At 36.6% G+C, this 21,754-nt stretch overlaps 2 protein-coding genes and 1 long non-coding RNA gene across 21 annotated transcripts in view; 1 reads left to right on the forward strand and 2 right to left on the reverse strand.

The window, feature by feature from the left end:
• Positions 1-21,754, forward strand: part of LOC138349868 (uncharacterized) — a 214,329-nt gene that overhangs the window by 9,332 nt on the left and 183,243 nt on the right. The window lies entirely within an intron of this gene.
• Positions 6,065-12,824, reverse strand: LOC123765031 (inactive hydroxysteroid dehydrogenase-like protein 1). Its single transcript, XM_069333441.1, is given in 8 exon segments — positions 6,065-6,541; positions 7,782-7,879; positions 8,948-9,077; positions 9,514-9,734; positions 10,062-10,146; positions 10,148-10,169; positions 10,807-10,933; positions 12,599-12,824. Coding segments are annotated over 8 exon segments (1,020 nt in total). The 5' UTR covers positions 12,783-12,824; the 3' UTR covers positions 6,065-6,388.
• LOC123765032 (uro-adherence factor A) overlaps positions 15,387-21,754 on the reverse strand; it is a 136,434-nt gene continuing 130,066 nt past the window's right edge. For 13 of the 19 annotated variants that reach the window (XM_069333452.1, XM_069333443.1, XM_069333453.1 and 10 more), the window contains one exon: positions 15,387-16,759. In XM_069333452.1, the coding sequence (XP_069189553.1) occupies positions 16,640-16,759 (120 nt within the window). In that variant the 3' untranslated portion in view covers positions 15,387-16,639. Of the gene's footprint in view, positions 16,760-20,374; positions 20,450-21,754 lie in introns of all 19 variants that reach the window. The other 6 variants (XM_045753409.2, XM_069333456.1, XM_045753406.2 and 3 more) reach the window with 2 other exon arrangements.

Raw genomic sequence — 21,754 nt, forward strand, 5'->3', positions numbered from 1 at the left:
ACTATGAATTAATTATATCACCATAGTTATATTCCTGTCTGATCTGTGTTCTCAAGTTTGTAAAATTAAAGGTGCATAATAATGGATAGTGAACAAATGCACAATAAATACTACTACAAGCTCAAGTACTGTACCAAAAGAAGAAGAAGAGTATATAACGTTCATTATGTTAGTTTCTGACCATACATATTTTTTATAGGAATGAGAAGCAACATTACGAAGCTTATAAAGGAAGAACACGATATTAACATTAAGGGTTTACAATGATATAAGACAAAGTTTAATTGAAAATTATATTAAGAATAAATAATATAGTGTATACAATTCAATAAAGAGCTCGAAAGTTTATGCCATCTGAGTAAGTGCTGGAACAAACTAACCTGTGTTTTACCTTGTAAAATCAGAACTAGAAGAGTACGTATTAAGATTAAAAGTATTCTTAACACACAAAACTAGAAATTTTATGTGCTTTGGCTCGTAATAACTTATGTTGAGGAAGTTTTAATTCCTTTTAAAAATAAGCTACATCTAACAGCTTGGTTGTTAGACCAGACCAACAGATCGTTTCAAGTGCCCGTGAAATAGTGTTTAAAAATAATTTCTATATGGACAAAGCTATAATATTTTATGTAAATATTTTTCAATATAAAAAGGAAAATAAATTGTTATATAGCTTTTTTAAAATTATATATTTTATAAAATACATCCTTGTCTAGAACTTTATTATATATTTTTATAAATCATGTTAAATTAATACTTATTTTTTGGTTTTGAAAGAAAACGAGTCCCCGCATTTTGAACAGGAACTGCTATCCCTTATGTATTATTCATTCAAATGGTCGACAAAAATAAATTTACTTATTTTATTTATATAATAAATAACATTAAACGTACATTGGGTTGAGAACGTATATAAATTGACGTTTGGGTATTTTATTCTTGCAAAACCATTAACATGCATAGCGTTTCGAGCAGGTCAAATCAAGAACAGAATTTGAGTTCAACATATTACATTAGAAATTGATAGAATATATTATACTGATGAAGTTGCATGTCTTAAGTACTAAATTTAATGAGTGAGGATAGGCAAATTGTCTTCAGATGTCGGTATTGTGATAAGATAAGAGTCGTCTCTCCCTTCGCCAGTCCGGGGTTACGCCCACTCCTTTCACTGCACTTCACTGGCAGAAAGCAGATACCACACGGTTCCTCTTCGGCGGCGGCTCACTTAGTCGTCAAGCAGAATTAAGTAGAGAGAGAGTAGGCTGCCCAGGGTATACTGCCTTTCTCCGTACCACTGCAGCCCTACGTCGCCTCTGTGGATACAGACACGTCATCAGTAAACTGGCCGGTACTGGTGGAACTAGGAAATACCACTTACTGACTCTGGCATTGACATTTCAGCTCATATCGCAACAGATGGCGCTGATTTCTGGTCGCCACCTCACCAGAGGTCATCCATAGCGACTCCTCTGGCTGACCAAGGCAGGAAGCTTGAGCCCTTTACAGGTATTAGACAGCTACCACCAGAAAGCATTGTCCACATTGCGTCCGATATTGTGGGGGTTAGGGAGCAGACTCACAGATGGCGCTGACGTCGCTACTCCATACTCCGACGATGTAGTTGGGATCGTAACAAATGGGTTTATAACTCTGGAGGATAAAGCATCTGTTTTCAGTCCTACGCTGTGGCTTGTTGAGCATTAAACCGTTCCTCCTTGTTTGTGTTACATTTAATTTTTTGAAGAAGTTGTTTGGCTTAACATCCTCCAAATTGTTCGCGCATTTGTTATTTATAATATACGTTAAATAGGGATAGATTAGCTAGTAGTATAATGTAAGAAGGCCATAGTGGGGAACATAATACCTGATTTTAGACAAAAATCTAAAGTCTGCAAACTACATGCACAATGAAATGACTTTAATATTTTTCATTTTGCAAACTAGGTAATTCGTGCATGTGAATGCGACTTTCCACAGTCAACCAGTTTGTAAAGGCTTATAATAACAACAATGATGAAACGTGATATAATGCCCTAGTGCTTCAGTGAAGGTGAATGAAAGATCTAATTTATGTTTTAGTGTATTAAAAAATGTTCTTTCTCAAGGTGCTGTATACAATGTTGTGGATTGTACCACATCAAATTGTTTGGATGTGTGATAATGGTTTGAAAGAATACTTAGGAGGTACAAGCACTTTGTCCCCAAGAGTGTAACACAATGTAACATAATGCAGTGTTGACTGTTTTAATGTGCAAAGTAAATGATGATTTTTGTACTGTGATTTGTGGATTTGTATTCACTGGATTTGTGAACCCCTTGAGGAACATGAAGTAGAGGAGGGTAGAAATAACCTAAGCTACACACAGAGATCACACTAACGTGATGCATCAAATGAACAAATCCACAAGGGCCGTGACGAGGATTCGAACCTGCGTCCGGGAGCATCCTTATGGATTTGTTCAACCTAAGCTACTCTATCCTTTTGAGATGCATCTTTTTGTTCCAGGTAGCGAATCTTAAACAAAAACAACATTAAGGTTTGCAATGATTTAAGGCAATTTTTCATATCGTATAATTCGATAGAGATTGAAAGCTTATACTATCTCTTGCGTAAATGCTGGAACTATTTAACGTATTTTTTCTTGCAAAGAGAGGATCAAAAGTCCTAATTATTTATAGAAAAAGCATGTATTATTATACTTACCTGTTTATAATGTATATTGAGGAACTTATTCCTTGAAAAAATAAGCTACGTCTAACAGCTTGGTTATTAGACCAGACCAAAAGATTTAAGGTGCACTTAAAATAGTGCTTAAAAATAATTTATATATAAAGAAAGCCATAACATTTTATGTAATTATTTTTAAGTAAAGGAAAAATATACTTTTTTCTATGTAGTTATATAAGCATTATTATTTTGTAAATAATTACATATATGAAATTTTATTTTTTGCTCCTGTATATAATATACAAATAATAATTACTTATTGTGCTTTTAAAGAAAACGGGTCCTTTTATTTTTTGAGTAGGGGTAACTGACAATTAGCCTTCATTTAATAGTCGATTACAAGAAATTTTAGCCAAAAATCCAGTTTCCAAACTAGGTAGCGCAGGAGGCCTGGTCGAGGACCAGGCCACGGGTATGCTAAGCTCTGAAATCATCACAAGGTAACGCATGCATGTAAATGTGACTTTTCACATTAATCAATATTATATTTCCTGGAAAATTGTAGAGTTGTAAAGGCATAAGGAAAATAATATTGTAACTGGATCAGCTATATAACACACATGCAACTTGTATAAAGGGTCATATTATTATTATTATTATAATTTATAAATATGCTTACACATATATATTTGAAGGTAACAGGTATTTCATATTAAATAAAGCCGCTAAAACGCAGAGCTTTTCGGGTAAAACCTACAATTCAATTAACAAAATTTAATTGTAATAACTCATTGTGTTAGGGGACAGGTAGTCAATGTATGTCAAGCTTTTACCGAGGTTTCTTCCACCAGGGTCGAATTACTGACCCTCCCCAGGATGCAATCCCATAACATACTGATTAACTCCTAAAAACCTATTACTGTTAAGTGAATAGCGGCATTAGGTGATAGGAAACCACACTCAATCGTCTATTTCTCGCCCGGGATTTGAACCCTGAATTCTCAGTTGTGCAACCGGTCCTCAGACTAAGTCCATTCCATCCAGTGGTCGGCCCTAAAGACGTTACGGGCTCACCATAGCCCGTGCTACATGGACACTTCGTTCTGAGTAGCTAAATCTGAAACAACAACAACCTAAAGACGCATTCAGCAATTTTAATTAACATGCTGTCCATTCAAAAATAAATTTTCTCAAATATAAATTAATATTGTTATTTATTAGTATATTGAGCACATTTAGGCATTGGTTAGATTAGGTTAGGTGTATAGGTTCTGTTGGCGATTATTTGTATTACGTGGGTGAAGCATGTATTTTGTTGTGGTTCGAACAAACGTCGTCAGCGATCCACTTGTTCCGGAAGTGTTCGGAACTTCATCAATTGTGAGTCGTTTTTCATTTATAGGGGGGGGGGACCTTAGACAATCCGCCGGCTTCTCATCTTCGTCGAGGTCACTAGTGTTATGTCAGGTAAAATTATATTAAGTATATGTAATGTAGTGTATATTATTAAAAAAAAAAAGATCGAAAGCTTATACTATTTATAGAGTAAATACTGAAACTATTTAACATGTGTTTTTCCTTGTAAAATGACGACTGGAACAATATGGAAGATAATTGAGAGTATTGTCTAAAACCTAAATAAACAATAATATGCTTTGAAGCCCATAAAGATATTTATTGAGGAAAAAAATTCCCTTAAAAATAAGCTACGTCCAACAGCTTGGTTGTTAGACCAGTCCAATGAGATCTGGTTCCGCCTGAAACAGTATCTAAAAAAAAATTATATATGAAAAAAGGTACAAATATTTTATGTAACTTTTTTAAGATATAAATTAAAAAAACATATTTTTTTTAGTGGTTTTTAGGAACTATATTTTACAAAATAATTTGTAGAATCTTTATTATGTAACGTTTGTTTTTGAGTCTCTTTTGGATAGATACCGTCTCACATAGTTGTTGTCCAGCATGATGATCACACGGACACGGCAGCTGAAACAGCACGTGAAAAGCTTGAAATAAATTGAGTTAGATATGGGCAGTTATATCTCTGTTGTAAAAGCCGCAGTATTAAGTTTGGAAATTGGGAATATAGTATGAGTTATGATATCTCCGTGGTGTAGTGGTAAGACACTCACCTGGCGTTCCGCGAGCGCTTTGTCATGGGTTCGTATCTCTGCCGGGTGGATTTACTGGGCGCAAATCCTTAACTGTAGCCTCTGTTTAACTCAACAGTAAAATGTGTACTTGGTTGTAAAAACGATTCTTCGCGGCGGGGATCGTATTCCAGGGACCTGCCTGAAACGCTACGCGTACTAGTGGCTGTACAAGAATCTTGAGGTTATCTTGAGATGATTTCGGGGCTTTTTAGTGTCCCCGCGGCCCGGTCCTCGACCAGGCCTCCACCCCCAGGAAGCAGCCCGTGACAGCTGACTAACACCCAGGTACCTATTTTACTGCTAGGTAACAGGGGCATAGGGTGAAAGAAACTCTGCCCATTGTTTCTCGCCGGCGCCTGGGATCGAACCCAGGACCACAGGATCACAAGTCCAGCGTGCTGTCCGCTCGGCTCCCTTAGTTTGGTGGGTTACTTTTTGAAGAATGTAACAACTCTTGTATATACCTCAAAAAAAAAAAATAAATAAAAATCTGTCGGTCTGTCCGCCTTGCTAACACGACGAGTCAGCATTTGGCTACCAAATCACGACGTGATTTGGTAGCTAAGTTTGCTCATTTTTGTTAGGGAGCTGCGAGTGTGTTTAAGGTTCTTTACATATATTTCAGCATATACAGATGTGTATATATGAATATTGTGTAGTATTTAAGAGGCAGCAATTTAAGTAGTGTAAAGATTTCAAAGACAGCGATCCAAGGAAGTGGCGGGGAAAGTATAACATTTCATTTGGACAGTGGATTGTTTCATCGAAATTTTTCCTATTGGGCCTGGTCGGCGGTTCGAGTTTCCTAGTGTCTAAGTGAATGAAATTTTAAATTCCACGATAGTGTGGTAGACAAATATATATATAAATATATATATATATATATATATATATATATATATATATATATATATATATATATATATATATATATATATATATGTTCCTTAAGTAATGTCGTCGTCTCATCTACTGGTTCTGGTTTTAGTCTTCAATTCCTTAGGTACTTTCGTCTTTCGAAATAATACATCTTCAGCAGGATCCTTTTTTGGTTTATACATTCTTCTTGAATATATATTGAGTAATCTGAAAATACTTAGGAATTTCCTGTTTCATTTTTCTTCGTGGAGAGACATTGTCACATTATTCATCACGTTAATTGCTTCGTGATTTACTGCACCTCACGTCGCTGGAAGACAGAAGAGACATGATTACCACATACAAGATTATCAGGGAAATTGACAGAGTAGACAAGGATAGATTATTTAACACGGGTGGTACACGCACAAGGGGACACAGGTGGAAGCCGAGTACCCAAATGAGCCAAAGAGACGTTAGAAAGAACTTTTTCAGTGTCAGAGTAGTTAGTAAATGGAAGGCACTTGGAAGTGATGTGGTGGAGGCTGACTCCATACACAGTTTCAAATGTAGATATGATGGAGCCTAGTAGGCTCAGGAATCTGTACACCAGTTAATTGACGGTTGAGAGGCGGGACCAAAGAGCCAAAGCTCAACCCCCGCAAGCACAACTAGGTGAGTACACACAAATAAATAAAACACCTTAATTTCGTGTGTGTATTTCCGAGCTGGTCCGAAGTAACAATTTAGTTTCATTGCTTCTTCTTCTCTTGCTGTCTTCTTCTAAGAAAGTGTGCCAGGCGCCTAGTATGTACAGCAAGATCCACTTATTGAAGACATTGTTCATGAAATATGTCTGAGAAAAAAAAGAGAGATTCCTAAATAAGTAAAACATGCCTCACTTTCCGTATATACATTAATTAAATAAGCATGAAATACTCAAAAGTGGCAGAAAACCAGTTGTGTTTAATTGAATAATACCTACGAATTAACAATTAATTTTCGATCATATGCATACATATATGCAACAATATACTACTGATATTATATAGTAATATCTACGGACTTTTATTATGTGGATACAATTTGGTATTGGGTGTTAGGACTACCAACGAATCTTTCCACTGGTGCCCACTGGATGAGTGTGGGGGGGGGCATGATAGGCAAATTATAATTCTATGTAACTAGCTTAACTAAGAAAACTTCCCTTCTTGTGTTAGGAGCCTTTGAGGTCACGGTGATGTGACCTCAAGATAATATAATTGATCGATAAACTGTGGAAATACAGTTGATTTATTCGTTAACAAATTATGCAACCAGGTCATCAATAACTTGCTTAGCTAAATTAATTATGTGCCTCTATGCTTTTTCACTACCGCTCGGGATGGGTATGGGTGTGCATAATAAGTTAAACTGAAAGCTGTATGTATACTTACGTCCTGAACATTATGTAAATTATGTATATACATCAAGAACAAGGGAACACTTCTAAGTAAATATATAACTTGCACTGAAGGAGTTTTTGGTGGGATTATCAGTGGCTTATCGGCCACTGGAGGGTTAATGCCACCACAAAAGCTCTGACTAACCAGCAAGTATACATATTCACTATTAAACATAATCCAAGACTAGAATAAACTCTTGAGTTTATATAAGAAATAAAACAAGATACACCTTTCTGTGTATATATATTTAATTTGTAGCTATGGGAGAACAGTACACTGGGTACTGAAGGCTTTGCAAAAGTACTTATTATTATTAACATCTTTATTGACAAAATTAACTACAATTTTGCCTAATCTGAGGATTTCAATTAAGTCTTATTAAAGTGAGGATAATGCTGGTATTCACTGTCACGCAGGAAAGAGGGTCATACACAAGACAATAGGTCTAAACTGTAGGCTGAAGCAATATATATCATAGTCACAATCAGTGTAAAACTACTGATCGCTGTAATAATAATCGCTCTTGATACTTTGCTAATAATCCACGTTTATTAATTTACTTTTGTATAAAGAAAATAGTATTGTACAATTAATTTAACATTATTTAAATATAAAATATTCAAATCTCATACAAGTTTTACATATACTCACTTGGATAGCGTGACTCCAGTAGCCACTAGAGCGCTGAGAGTACCCGAGTGTTGACAGAGCACTACTGACATATTCCGATGCTGTTGGAACAGTGGCACCTGTTTAAAAATATAAATGATTATTCAGTATATAACTTCAATGAACGTATAAATAATCCAAACCGCAGACAGAGACATATATGACCGATTAAAATATTACCCTTCAATATAGCATTAAATTAATTAAAATCAACATCTAATTCTTTTTTTACACTGAAGGGTAAAGGAACAAAAGACTTCTGATTCATGGTTAGCTAGTTGAGAGCTTTCCTTTCCTATAGCTTATGGTAAGCCTTACCCACTAATTTTCCTTGGGACACGACTCACAAATCGGTTAACTACCAGCTATCCAATTATTGGTGGGTGAACAGAGGCAAACATTCAAGGATTGGCGACTAGTTAATCATCCCAGACCAAGATATGAACGTAGACCCACTGAGCCTCGAGGGACTGTATCTCTACATCTCTGAGCATTACAGGCTCTGCGATGTGTATATTGTTATCTTGAATTCCCATAGTGTACGCCCTATGGACTTATATTTAAAAAGAGTCCAGATTCCCATTGAGTTGTACAGAACGTGGCCAAGATCCTTTGGTTAGTGTTCGTCAGGTATACAATCTTCCAATTGTTCTAGACATTTTATTATCATTATTTATATGTTTAATTTCCTGTGGCGAATACAATTATATAGCCATATCTGTGACTTACACTGACCCCTTTAAATATAACACATTCTATACCATACAGGAAGATATTTTGTAACATGCCTCGGAGAAGACTGGTTCCTCAGGCAAAACATCTGTTAAATATTGTAATTTGTTTTTACCAAAAGCGATTCGAATGAGATACCAAAACAAAAAAATAGTCTTCATTGTGTTTTCTGTGCCTCATGAAGTAAAATATATATGATGGTACACTACTTTGGCTAGCAGCCTACATCACTTACAGGGGGTTGGAACGCCTAATTAGTATGATTGATATTCCACTTACTGAGATTGGAAAGCCCCCAACTAGTGAGGTTGGTATTGATTTTACAATGACTGTAAATCCTAACTAAAATGGGGTTGATACCGAACTTTCTGAGGGTGGAAAGCCTAATTAGTGGGTGGGATCGGTACTCGACTTACTTGGGCTGTGAATATATGCAGAGTATTTGGTCATGTTGGTGGATACGTAGCCGGGGTTGATGGTCTGAATAGTGAGGCCTGTGTCCCGGTACTCCCAGTGTAGGGACGACGAGAAGTAGTCCACGAAGGCCTTGTGAAAAAACAAAAACAGATAACTTTCTTCCCTATATATATATATATATATATATATATATATATATATATATATATATATATATATATATATATATATATATATATATATATATATATAATAAATATGACAATATTTAACCACACTATTTTCACATTATTCACCATGTGTTAATTCAATTTTGATTTACATAGACACATCTATACATATAAAGATGAACTAAATTTTAAAACTTGTTTATTCTAAACAAAATTGACTTTTTGGTGCACAAATAGCTAATATTGTTGTTAAGCCTAAACAAAGATTGGGACCTTGAGGGTCATGGTACTTAAATTTGTCTAAGCTCAGATGCTTTATAAAGTATTTCTACCTGTACTGTTTCTTAATCAACAAATTATACTGGCACTACTACTGATAATCTGATATAGTGTACCTTTGTGGCAGAGTATATCCCCAGCGAGGGCGTAGGACTGTGGGCAGACATTGATGCTATGTTGATGATAGCCCCTTTGTTGCGTGCAAGCATGCCTGGCAACACTAGTTTGGTCATGGCGGGCACAGACCCCACGTTGACATGAACGTGGGCCCAGATCTCTTGGTCCGTCACATTACCAAACTTGGTTGGCGGATTTAAGCAAACCCCGACGTTGTTTACTGCAATGGTAAAACGTGACATTTTGTTTAAAGAATTTTTGTTAAACCATGAAGCGCCTGATTAACTGGAACTTGATTTCTTTTATCATATTTTCTTTTACGAATGAAAGATTCACAAATCAAAGCTTATTAAATGTTTCCTAGCATCAACATTTAGTGTTCAACATAATTGCATTATCCATTTTCAATATATTGAAATAAACATAAACATATATATATAAACTATATAAATATAAAATATATATAAACATTATTACATAACTATCTCATTATTTGATACACGTAAGACTGTTTACAAACGTCACATCTGAGTTACCAAACACTCACCCAAAACTCCTATCTCCTTATCTTGTAGGTGTTTGGCTAGTTCTTCGTAGACAATGGGGCCCAGACTGAAGTCCACCGGGATAGTTTTCAACCTCAACTCCATATTTCCTTGCCCTTTAATGGGGCATACTTTATTATTGTTTGCAGTTATTATTAATTATATTTATTTTTATTATTCATAAGAAAAAGATAACTATTTTTGAAACTCACTAAGATTAAATATTGTCACATTACATGTAACAAATATATAACAAATACTTAATAAAATGATGGACATTTGTTAGACATAATCTAAAAATATTTTTATAACTTACCAAAATATCTTAGCATACGAAAGTAGATGCTTGATAATGTGCACTCTAAGAACATTACAATAAACACATATGTAAACAAAATATGATTCAGTTTGGCTGTTAGCCTTTTACAGGCTTTAATAATCAGTACATATTCCATTAATATTGCATCACATATCACGCTTGTGTGGTTAAAGAATAGCAATGAATAAAGAATGTTACTTCTGACTTTTGAAAGCCTAAGGATTATTAATCTTCCAAACTGGCTGCCTGCAGCAATTGGAATCTGCGAAAATCATCGATATATCAGCAACACTTGCATAAACTTTGGGTCTAAACAGGTATTTTCAGAAATGAAATATAAAATGGTAGCATGTAAATCTTTAATATGAAAATTATTCGCAGATATTATTTAAAAGAATCTAATATATTCTGCAATAAAACGAAGTTGCTCACCAATCTCAGTTGAAACTTCCTTTAGTTTGTTCTGTGTACGCGAGATGAGGACGACATTCATGCCATATTTGGCCAGCTGTCTGGCGTATTCCTTCCCAATGCCGTCTGTACTGCCCGTTACCACTGTAAATGTACATACAACACACTCTGATATACATAAACACCAAATTATTGCCTATGCGCTGTTTCCTGAAATATGATTAAATTGAAGTCGCTTGAGTGACAAACAAATTGAAGTCGCATATATATAGTATTAAGCTTTAAGAAACATGTCTGACAGGAAAAAGATTATTTGCATCCATAATCTCTATTATAGTTAATTTAATTTTCATTTTATATGAATTAAAAATGGGAACCTTTGAGGCTACTTTGAGAAATTGAGGCTACTAAATATGCTGGCGCCACGAGTTACGATCCACTTTTCCAAATCTCGTTGAATGCTTCAGAGAACTTAGGCAAGACTGACTAAACTGGTAATGATGTTTAAAGTCACCACAGAAGGCCTGGCCTTTTGCCTTTACAGGATTTTGGTTAATTCATCCATCCACTGTGGCGGGGGGACAGGCAGCCAGTACACATACAGTACATGTTAGGGTTAAGTCGAGGTTTCCCCCCCTCCAGGGTCTAATTGCTGACCCCCCCCCCCAGAATGCAACCCTACAACAAGCTAACTCCTTGGTACCTATTTACTGCTAGGTGGACAGGGTCATTAGATGATAGGAAACGCGCCTAACCATTTCAGTCCCGGGACGCCAGGGATTCGAACTCGGAATTTTCGATTGTAGGTCGAAAACGAACCTGATTGTACTTCCGGGACCCTAAAGAACTTTTACTTCAAGAACTAGTTCATTCAATTTTGCAACGTCTGCAGGTGTGAGCTTGGCTGTAACCTTATGACGTTAGATGGCCAGTGGCCGAGTTACCTGGCTCCATGCTGGGGCCGCATACTCCAGGATTGGTCTTACATATGTGGTAAACAAGGTTCTGAATGGTTCCTTACACAGGTTCCTGAAGGCAGTTCTGATGTTAGCCAGCCTTGCATACGCTGCCAATGTTATTCTTTTTATGTGGGCTTCAGGAGACAGGTTTGGTGTGATATTCACTCCTAGATCTTTCTCTCTGTCCGTTTCATGAAAGACTTCATCTCCCATTCGGTATCCTGTTTCCACTGCCTAGTTTCATTACTTTACATTTACTCGGATTAGTAAATATATATATATATATATATATATATATATATATATATATATATATATATATATATATATATATATATATATATATATATATAACGCTGTGCTCAACACAACTTGTTGTTGAGCCACACAATAAGTCACGATGACTGTGCAGATTTGGGTACATTAACCTCCTACCCAAGATTTATAAAGTCTATCTAACCTAACCCAAGCCTCACTCAACCCCCCGAAGTAACTTGTAACACAGTAGTCTACCTCGTTAGGTAACACTCGAGAGGGCTCGGTCACATTCTCAAGAGGCAGGTCAGAAGCATTAGGCTAATGTTTCCTTTAATCTAATGCCTTTGCTTACGTGGTAGTAAAATAGGTTCCTGGGAGTTAGGCAACTGTTTTGGGTTGCATCCTAGCGGACTATGTCACTATATTTTCCAATAAAATGATAATAATTATTATCATTTAATAATTATTTGATAACAGGTCCTGTTGAATTTGATATGAAGCTCTCTTACGCCTGTGGAGCTCTTTCACGCCCAAAGGAATAATAGCTAAAATTAACTTTAAATTAAATTAACTATAAGAGACGGTCACTGACCTGCCCACTTGCCATACGTGTCAACCAGCTTCTTATCAAAGAGCCGGGACCAGAAGAGTGCTCGCACACCGGCCAACACCTCCCACAGAATGTAGACTATCACTTTAGTGGCATAGAGCAGGCCGACGATGGTCAGGGTACTCTCAAGACATCCCAGTCCTGCCAGCAGGCCTCCTTCAGCCATGGTGTTTAGCTTCCGTCTGGCGCTGCCGCGTTATGAGTTCGATATATGACTTATCGTTCATAGCGTATTCATGCATGATACAGCATGAGTTGCCACATAGCAGTCTTCAGTATCAAAATAAAAAAAATCAAGGCTACAAACACGATAACCCCAAAGAGTTGTTAACTTTAATATTTATCACCATTCAAAGTCAATTATTTGTAACGTATTGTTAGATTAAATCAGTGTAGGCAATTATTTTTCCCGCATTACAGAGAACTTTGCGTCTGGCAGCGCTAAGCATGTAACGATGCCAAGTGTTGAACTCTTGTTTTCGACATATAATTAATATATATGTACATATCAATATATACATATATACAAGATATGTAATTTATACTTTGGTTTCGAGGCATTTGCACATATTACGTTATATTAAGTTATAAAGCTGAGTTACCTTGTATATAAATTGTATATAGTTCACGGGTGTATTCCAACACAAACGCATGTGAAGAGATGAAGGAACAATGCGGGAGAATTTGATAATATAAACGCATGAATTCATTCCAGTTCATTCATATGTTATGCCTCTGTAACTCTTTTCACCACCGCCCACGGGATGAGTATGGAGTGAATAATAAATAAATGAAGTTAAAAAAATGAAATGGTCCCGCTGGCCTCCCTCCCTACACGTCTCGTCTCTCTCTCAAGATCACTTCACTCAAACCTCCTCGATGACCTTGAGACGGTGAACGAAGGCCTCGCGGGAGGTGTGTATGATAAGCAAATACTTTTGGTCCTTCTCGAACCTTTAGTTGATGTAATTTATTAAACTGTGTAACTAGCTTTTTAAGTGTAACTTGCTTAGCTAAATGAATTTTGGGGTACAGTTCATGAGCCCATATTATGTGACTCTGTAACCTTTTCCACTTCCTGGCAAGATCTGGTCAGAGACCGGGCCTCGGGGACCTTGACCCCCGGAATTAACGGACGGTAACCGCCTACAGGCTTGGTATGGAGTGCATAATAAGTAAACTAAACTAAACTGTTCGAGTTTAGTTTAGGGAAACTATAAATATTGTTGGCCTGTTAACAGCGTCACCATAACGTGGGACACATATTCTACACGGACATCCTTCAAATGATACGCATACAATTTAATACATCTAATGATGTTTGATAATATAAGCTAGGCTCTAGGTCGGAATCGATTCTGGTCTGAGTTCATTTGGCAGTGTTTCCGATGTCTAGCTAATTGTTTGTCCCTTGTACTATATTTATTCGTAAAAGGTGCATGGTTAACCGATTAGGCTGGGCACTTAATTAAGGCGCTCTGAGAATTGTGCTATTTTTTTTTAAATTAGGCTGTATTTTTATGTTTTGTTTTGTAATGTTTTCATCACTGTGTTTTGAAATGAAAATGGTTGTTTGGGAACATTTTGACATTGACTTTACCTAAACATTTATAAAAACAACAAAAATATGTCCTTGACAATTGCACTATGAAGTTTTGCCGAAACCAGGTGACAAGTGCAGTGGTTAAGCGAACACCAGAAGAACTAGATTCAGCGCTTTAAATTATGTTTAAATAAAGGGATTTCCCATATCCACTCGATTGGTTAAACTCAATCTAAATACAATAAACAACAATAATTGTGTGGGACCATTAAAGAATCCTATGATTATTCAGGCTACTTAAGAACAAAATTATTATAATAATTTCCCACATATTTACCTCAGCAATGAAATATCATGGTATATAGCAAGGTTATATGAACCAGTCTAATTAGCTGCATTTTTCCTCATTATAATTAATTTTATACCATGGCTTTAATGGGTTGGTAAAAGCAGCTGTAGTCAGCTGGCATTACCACAATTCATTCCCATCCCTAACTTGCAAGAAGCTTATATAGCTCCTCAAGCAGTATTAATAACATACTACACTAGAGCTAATCCCCCATTTTGTTTTTTAATCTTTTTTAGTTCAAACTATTTATATATATATATATATATATATATATATATATATATATATATATATATATATATATATATATATATATATATATGTAAGTGAATACAGACTAATATTTTTACCACACCAATCAGAAAGTATTCTTTAGCCCTAGACATAAGTGAGAATTAAATTAAACTCAATCTCTATACATCAATAAGTTAGGACACTTCTCAATGTGTATATTTTTTAAAGAAGTGGACTGCTCCTCTCGGGGCACGGTGAGCGTCCACCATGACTGTATCATAATCATAACATAAGCATTGTATTGAGGGATAACTGAAGGTGGTTTGCCATTTTCAACATGGAGTCGAGCATCAAATACGCTTCTGGACTAATGAAAATCATATTGATATTATATAGGATCAGGAAAAATGGCGGGAACCCTTGACAAGACTTTGGCCTCTTGTCCCCATTGAGGCCACTAGATAAATAGTGGACATCAGGTATATTCAGGTAAAACTTAGCAATTTTATTATTTGTGGATATTTTGTGAATTTTGCACTGTACAAATTTATAGACAGTTTCGCTTATGTGAAACAATTTACAAGTTCAATATAATGACCAATAAATAGAGAGAGGCAGCACCTTAGGGAAAATTTAAACTCAGCTACAGTACATGTTTATTTTCCGCATGATACATAGCTTCAGGCAGTGCAGTGTTAGCAGGGCCTTGGACACGGTGTGGGGTAACTGGTTGTGGTAGGATATGGGGTTAGGCCGTGTGGATGACAACAGTAGATTATGTGGATAGGCCGGGTAGATGGTGCAGCATTAGGATAGGCAGACTGGGTAATATTGAAGGTATTCAGCCCATGACAACCAATAAGCCGCCCCACACCGGTGCGTCTGGCAGTCCTGTGCGGGGACAAGCTTAAAATGGTCTCGTATATGGAGGTTAAAATGCTAAATGTGTTCATCTCGCTATGTTGAAACAATTTGAAAGTATACCAGTTATTAAGAATTACCGAAAGGCCTATTAATGTCCAAAGGTAAAACTCTATATACGAGATACATTTAAGTTGTTTACAAGGCTAAGCCGCGCAGGGCCGCATGGCTATGCAAACCTACCGTCACCCGATATACACAACTAAGGTTCAAACATTCCTTGATACCCTGGCTCTTACACTCACCAACCTCACGTGAGATAACTTCCTCATATATCTCTTCATGATACTAATCTAACATTCGGTATGTACAAATTTTCAAATGGGTTTTCAGGTCGTCAAGGTTCTCAGAGACAATAATGCAATTTGGAGCCCTCAAACTCACTCTGTCATCTGTAATTGGGTATCATCCCTCGAGAAACTCGTGGAAACGATTCTCGGTCATTCAGAACATAGGAGGTACTTAATAGTATGGGAATATCACAAAAGGACACTCGATCGTCATCATAGAACACTACAAATAATTATACAATAGTCAGAACTAAACATTGGACATGTCTATGTGAGGTAAATAAATAGATTTTATTCCCTAATAGAGAACAAATCTGAATAATTTCCAATCTAAGCACAATTATGAGTAAACTATACAACAAGGAGGAAAAAATCAACAGAACATAATAACTAACCCAAAAATAACAATATATTTTATCATCCAAGATTTAAACATAAAGTCAGATGGAAATTCACAGCGGTTGAGGTGATTTGTTAGGCTAATAAACAAATGGATAACATTCACATCATTTGTGATTTTATAGAGCAGATGAATGATGCACTGTACAATTAAGACTTCAGTATTAAAAATCAACCCAACGATTAATTGGGTGGTGTTTCATTGCCCACGCCAAACCCGGACTCTTGTAGACTGCAAGGCATTTATGGCAAGTGAATCGAAGCCTCACACTTCTACGTGGCGAAGGTTACCGGCGTGTAGAATTTGTTGTAGGTGCCCCAGCCCTTGGCGGCGAGGTTGAAGCTGAGTGAACGACGCTTGTCGGACTTGTCCTCACCCGCGAAATCCAAGAGGGAGTGGTGAGGCACTGCGGACATCAGGGTGTGAATTATTTTTTTGTTTACAAAATTGCGGAATAAAAATAAACAAGCAATTATGCAAATATGTTACTGATGCGTATGAAGCTCGTTAATACAAAACTTTACTGCAGCATCATTATAGCATGTGCTGTAATGATGCTGCACGGAAATAGGAAAACATATTCAGTAATATGAATATGCATACACTGAAGCTTATACTAGTGTGAAGCTCCTCATACAGTAACACAAGCACTAGTATGAAGTTCTACACACGACACAAACACTAGTATGAAGTTCCTCACACAGTAACACAAGCACTAGTATGAAGTTCCTCACACAGTAACACAAGCACTAGTGTGAAGTTCCTCACACAGTAACACAAGCACTAGTGTGAAGTTCCTCACACAGTAACACAAGCACTAGTGTGAAGTTCCTCACACAGTAACACAAGCACTAGTGTGAAGTTCCTCACACAGTAACACAAGCACTAGTGTGAAGTTCCTCACACAGTAACACATGCACTAGTATGAAGTTCCTCACACAGTAACACAAGCCCTAGTGTGAAGTTCCTCACACAGTAACACAAGCCCTAGTGTGAAGTTCCTCACACAATAACACAAGCACTAGTGTGAAGTTCCTCACACAGTAACACAAGCCCTAGTGTGAAGTTCCTCACACAATAACACAAGCACTAGTGTGAAGTTCCTCACACAGTAACACAAGCACTAGTGTGAAGTTCCTCACACAGTAACACAAGCACTAGAATGAAGCTGCTCAAACGGGAACACATGCACCAGACATATAGAAAAATACACGATTGACAGTGACAAAATACAATTCAATAATCTCTGAAGAATTCCTCATCTGATGTATTGAATTCACCCACAGTAGTATTGAGACTTTTAAATTTAAAGGTTCGGACACAGTCATCATTTAGTATTTCGTAATATTGGATCTCAAAACAAAAGAAAAATCTTCTATTTGGTGCATGGGCCGGAAGTATTTTACCAGTCACCTCATTCACGAGGATTGAGTCAATACCACTGACCAAGTGAGATAAAGTTCATCTCCCACATTTGGTTGGGTACTTGTGAACCAATTTGGCTTCTACAACAAGATGGTGGGGCATGATTATTTTCCGAGATATTTTGAGATATATTGGACATAAGTTAAAATGTTCTAAATAACGTGTGTTAATCACAAACTTGCTTTGTTAGTCTAGACGATTGATCATACACTAAACAATGACAACATAACTTTTGAATTAGAAGGACAGCAAAGTATTCCAAAGATACCAAAAGTTACTTAAGTTATTAATTATTATTAATATAAATTAACCTATACAAGAGTTACCGTTATCTACCATCACAAAGTACTGTAGTTATTTTACAGTATCACAACACACCACAAAAAAAGAAAAAACATCTAAGTAACCACTAAAGTAATCGTATAGCAGCCCTTCCTCAGGGTAAAGGGATTAAATCATTTCACCAACCTCACTCACACACCACCTGCATAGTTATCTAAATATTTGTGATGGTCTGAAAGCATATTACTGTATTAATAATAATTTACTTGCACACTGGCAAGTGAACCTTTGTCCTAAACAGAGAATATTATCAAGTTATAACTTTATTTTATTATAAATCGATGGTTTACATAATATAAAGTCTGTGGTTAACTCATATTTTTTTGTATCGGTCTGAAGCCTAGGTTTTCTTTCAAATTAAATTCTAGACGATTTTAAGATAGTTTTCGAATTTCTTATTTCACATTTTTTAGAATAATACACTGTTTTAGCATCACCAAACCTAACCTAATATAACCTAACAACGGAAAGGTTGGTAGATTATAGCACTAATTACGTAGTGGTTTTGCAGTGATTACCTCAAGGGTACAAGTACAAACCCTCTGAGGACAGGCTGTATAATTATGTAACCCAAACTTACCATATTGTACACCAAAGTAATCCCAAAGACTAAGTAACCATAAAAATTACGCTGAAGTAGACCATTGTTACTGCTGCGTAACTTTTTGTAATGTCGAACATACTGAAAAACGCATAGCGATTTCTGAGCTAATTCGACCATGGTCTGGATATTTAATCCTAACCTAAGGATTGTGGATATGTTAGATAGCGGCCCATGGGGGCTCTGAGTTATTTGGATACAGTGTAAATTAAAGACGTAATGAGCTCTGTAAGAGTTATACAGTGAGCATTGTTTTATCCTGTATTCAAGTAGTTAAGTGTTTCAATGCAGTGCAGTTCAATTGCATTGAATTGCTTGTTCTCTTCTCTCTATTAACCCTAATACTGTTGCATTCCCTATCTGCGATTTCCTCTTGTGTTGAATAATGCCTTATGCAATTTATCCTTAAGAGTTTCTATCCTTTTTTTGTCATACACAGTTGGGCGTAGAACTTTTATATAGCCTAACAGTTTATGGCTTAGGCAGACATTTGGAGTAATTTCAATTTGTATTCAACTGAATATAATGACGCTTACTTAAAATTTGTTTACATACATCAGTTGGAGGAACTATTGATACCCCACACGTTCTTATCACACTCCACAAACACAAGGCTTGCTACACACTGCCTGTTGAGATGACGACTTTTTGGTAGTCATCAATCGTGCAAATATATAAGCTGCCAGCCCTCATTTTATAATAGCAGTAGGCTACTCCTTAGCAATTGTGAAGTAATTTGTTGTAATTTGGTGGTACTTTGTGGTAACGCTGTAAGACAGTGTGATGTCAATTTGTACTTTCAAGTACTTTGTGAAAACTGTGCAACACGCTGTGCCAGTACTTTATATATGTTTTTTGTCACTTGAAATTATAGTGTGGCACTATTAAGCCAGCAGTAGACTTTAGGTATGTTCACGGTAATTTATCTACAGATATCCCACTAGCTAACCCTCCACGCCTTTTCAAACAATCATTTGAAACACCTTAGAAACAAATAAGAATGATTCAATAATTATTTAACTAAGCAATTACAACACAATAAATACAGGAGAAGAACTGTTCTAGAGTAAGATAATTATAAATAAATTTAACAATGCCACGGTTGAGAAAACGTAATAAAATATAAATTTCCTAATTTTGAAGAGACACGGGCCGGTAGTCTAAGACCTGTCGAGCATGATGGCATGTGCTCTCCTCACTGTTGTAACGTAAGCGTTGATTAAGTAGAGAATTTTTCGCTTACTAACCCACTAGAACAGTGGCTAAGAAGTGAAATAGGATTTGCGGCCCATTTTTCTAGCAGTTAAAAGACCTGCAACACTTTGCTATACTTTCATAATTGGAAAATGCTCTAATCAGAATACTCCCCACTTGCTAATTTTCGATGATTCAGATTTACTGATATACAGAATTTAGGTTCCGCGATCAACTGGCTGGGAATCTCTGCACTAGAGACCAATTTTCCCTAAGCTGACAGTAAATCACTTAGGGATGCAAGAAATAACGCAAACTTAATCGATCTAAATCTTAATCATCGAGGGATGCAAGTCACAGTCTCAACGATAAAAGTTATTATTTTTCAACCGTTAAACAAGTTTAACAAAGAAAGACTCAAACTTATTTCCGTCAGAGTGAAGGACGAGACACACTTACCGTCGAGGACCGGTGTGGGCGGGAGAGAGGCGCGCTGCACCACCTTCACCTCGGCAGTATAGATAGCCCCGGTGCCTGCGGACGGAGCGGGAGGGTTGGTCCCTTTTGACAGCAGGAAATGTGGTGAAGGTAGTGTGTTAATGGGCTCTAAAGTCATCTCAGTTAATACCATGCTCTTCTTATGGTTAGCTAAGGCAATCTCATCAACTACACTCTCTCGATCTCGCTCTCCTTGTGCCTCTTCTCCTATCCTTCTCTTCCCGAGTTTTCGAACTTCCGCGTTCGTCACCACTGAGGCCTGAGCTACCTGCTGTGACTCCATCTATTGATTTGCAACGAACTCTGATGTTTCTGTATTGCCGTTTTACTGGTAATACCTTACTCATGTTTGCAGGTAATGATGACGTTAAAACGTTACTGTCTTCTGTAAACAAGAACGATTTTTTTAATTTTCAGATATATGAACAACCTCATTTTTGTTGTCATGAAACATGGTTTCAAATTCTGAAAAACAGTGCTGCCTTCTTCACGCAAATGTAGATGCAAAGTGTCTAAAATATTCAACTTGTCATTTTCCTTTTTAAAAGCGCAAAAAATCTTATTTTCAGACAGAACTCTTGACATGGTTTCGTTGTTTCCGTAGTGTCAGGTAAACACTAGTTCATTTTAACCTACAGGTAAAAACTTGGGATGATATATAATTAATTCTCCACTTGATCGCGGGTCATCCTGTGTGTCTGTGGCCTGATCGAAGACTTGGAGAGGCATATCATGAATGAAAAGTGGTTCCCTGCCTTCTAATTCTTGATTAAGACTAGCACGTGAGACACTGCGGTAGAAGTCCGGAGGTTCGAGATCATCCACACTGAGGCTATTTACCACAGTCGGTAAATTCTCAAAACTTGCTTCCATTTCGTGAACAATTTTACTCAACTCTTCCTCGTCTAAAGATTTCCGTTTTTCACCTGAGATTGTAATGCTTGGGATCTCCTGGGCTTTATCACTTGGGGTATTATTCTGAAGACTCGGTGATTTCGACTGTAAGATGTATTCCTCACACAGAGATAACAACTTCGAATGATTTGAGTTAATCTCTGAATCCATATATTTGTACTCCAGAAAATCATTGTTAAACACTTTAAATACGAACTCGCTAGTAAAATCTGTAGGGCATTTTTTATTTATGAAAATTTCTTATCTGAGCTGAGCTCATTTTCTTTAGAGCGAAAGCTTATTATATTATTTCGTTTTCCAAAGTGATTTTATAATTTATGTTAGAATCAGCAGGGAACGCCAATTGATTTCTCTGTTTTCCTTCAGCGTTATTTGTCAAAAATGGCTCATTCTCAGATTCAGCAAGTTGAAGATCGAGTATTTCCA

Source organism: Procambarus clarkii, chromosome 29 (assembly GCF_040958095.1).
Source record: "Procambarus clarkii isolate CNS0578487 chromosome 29, FALCON_Pclarkii_2.0, whole genome shotgun sequence".
In the NCBI taxonomy this organism is placed as follows: domain Eukaryota; kingdom Metazoa; phylum Arthropoda; class Malacostraca; order Decapoda; family Cambaridae; genus Procambarus; species Procambarus clarkii.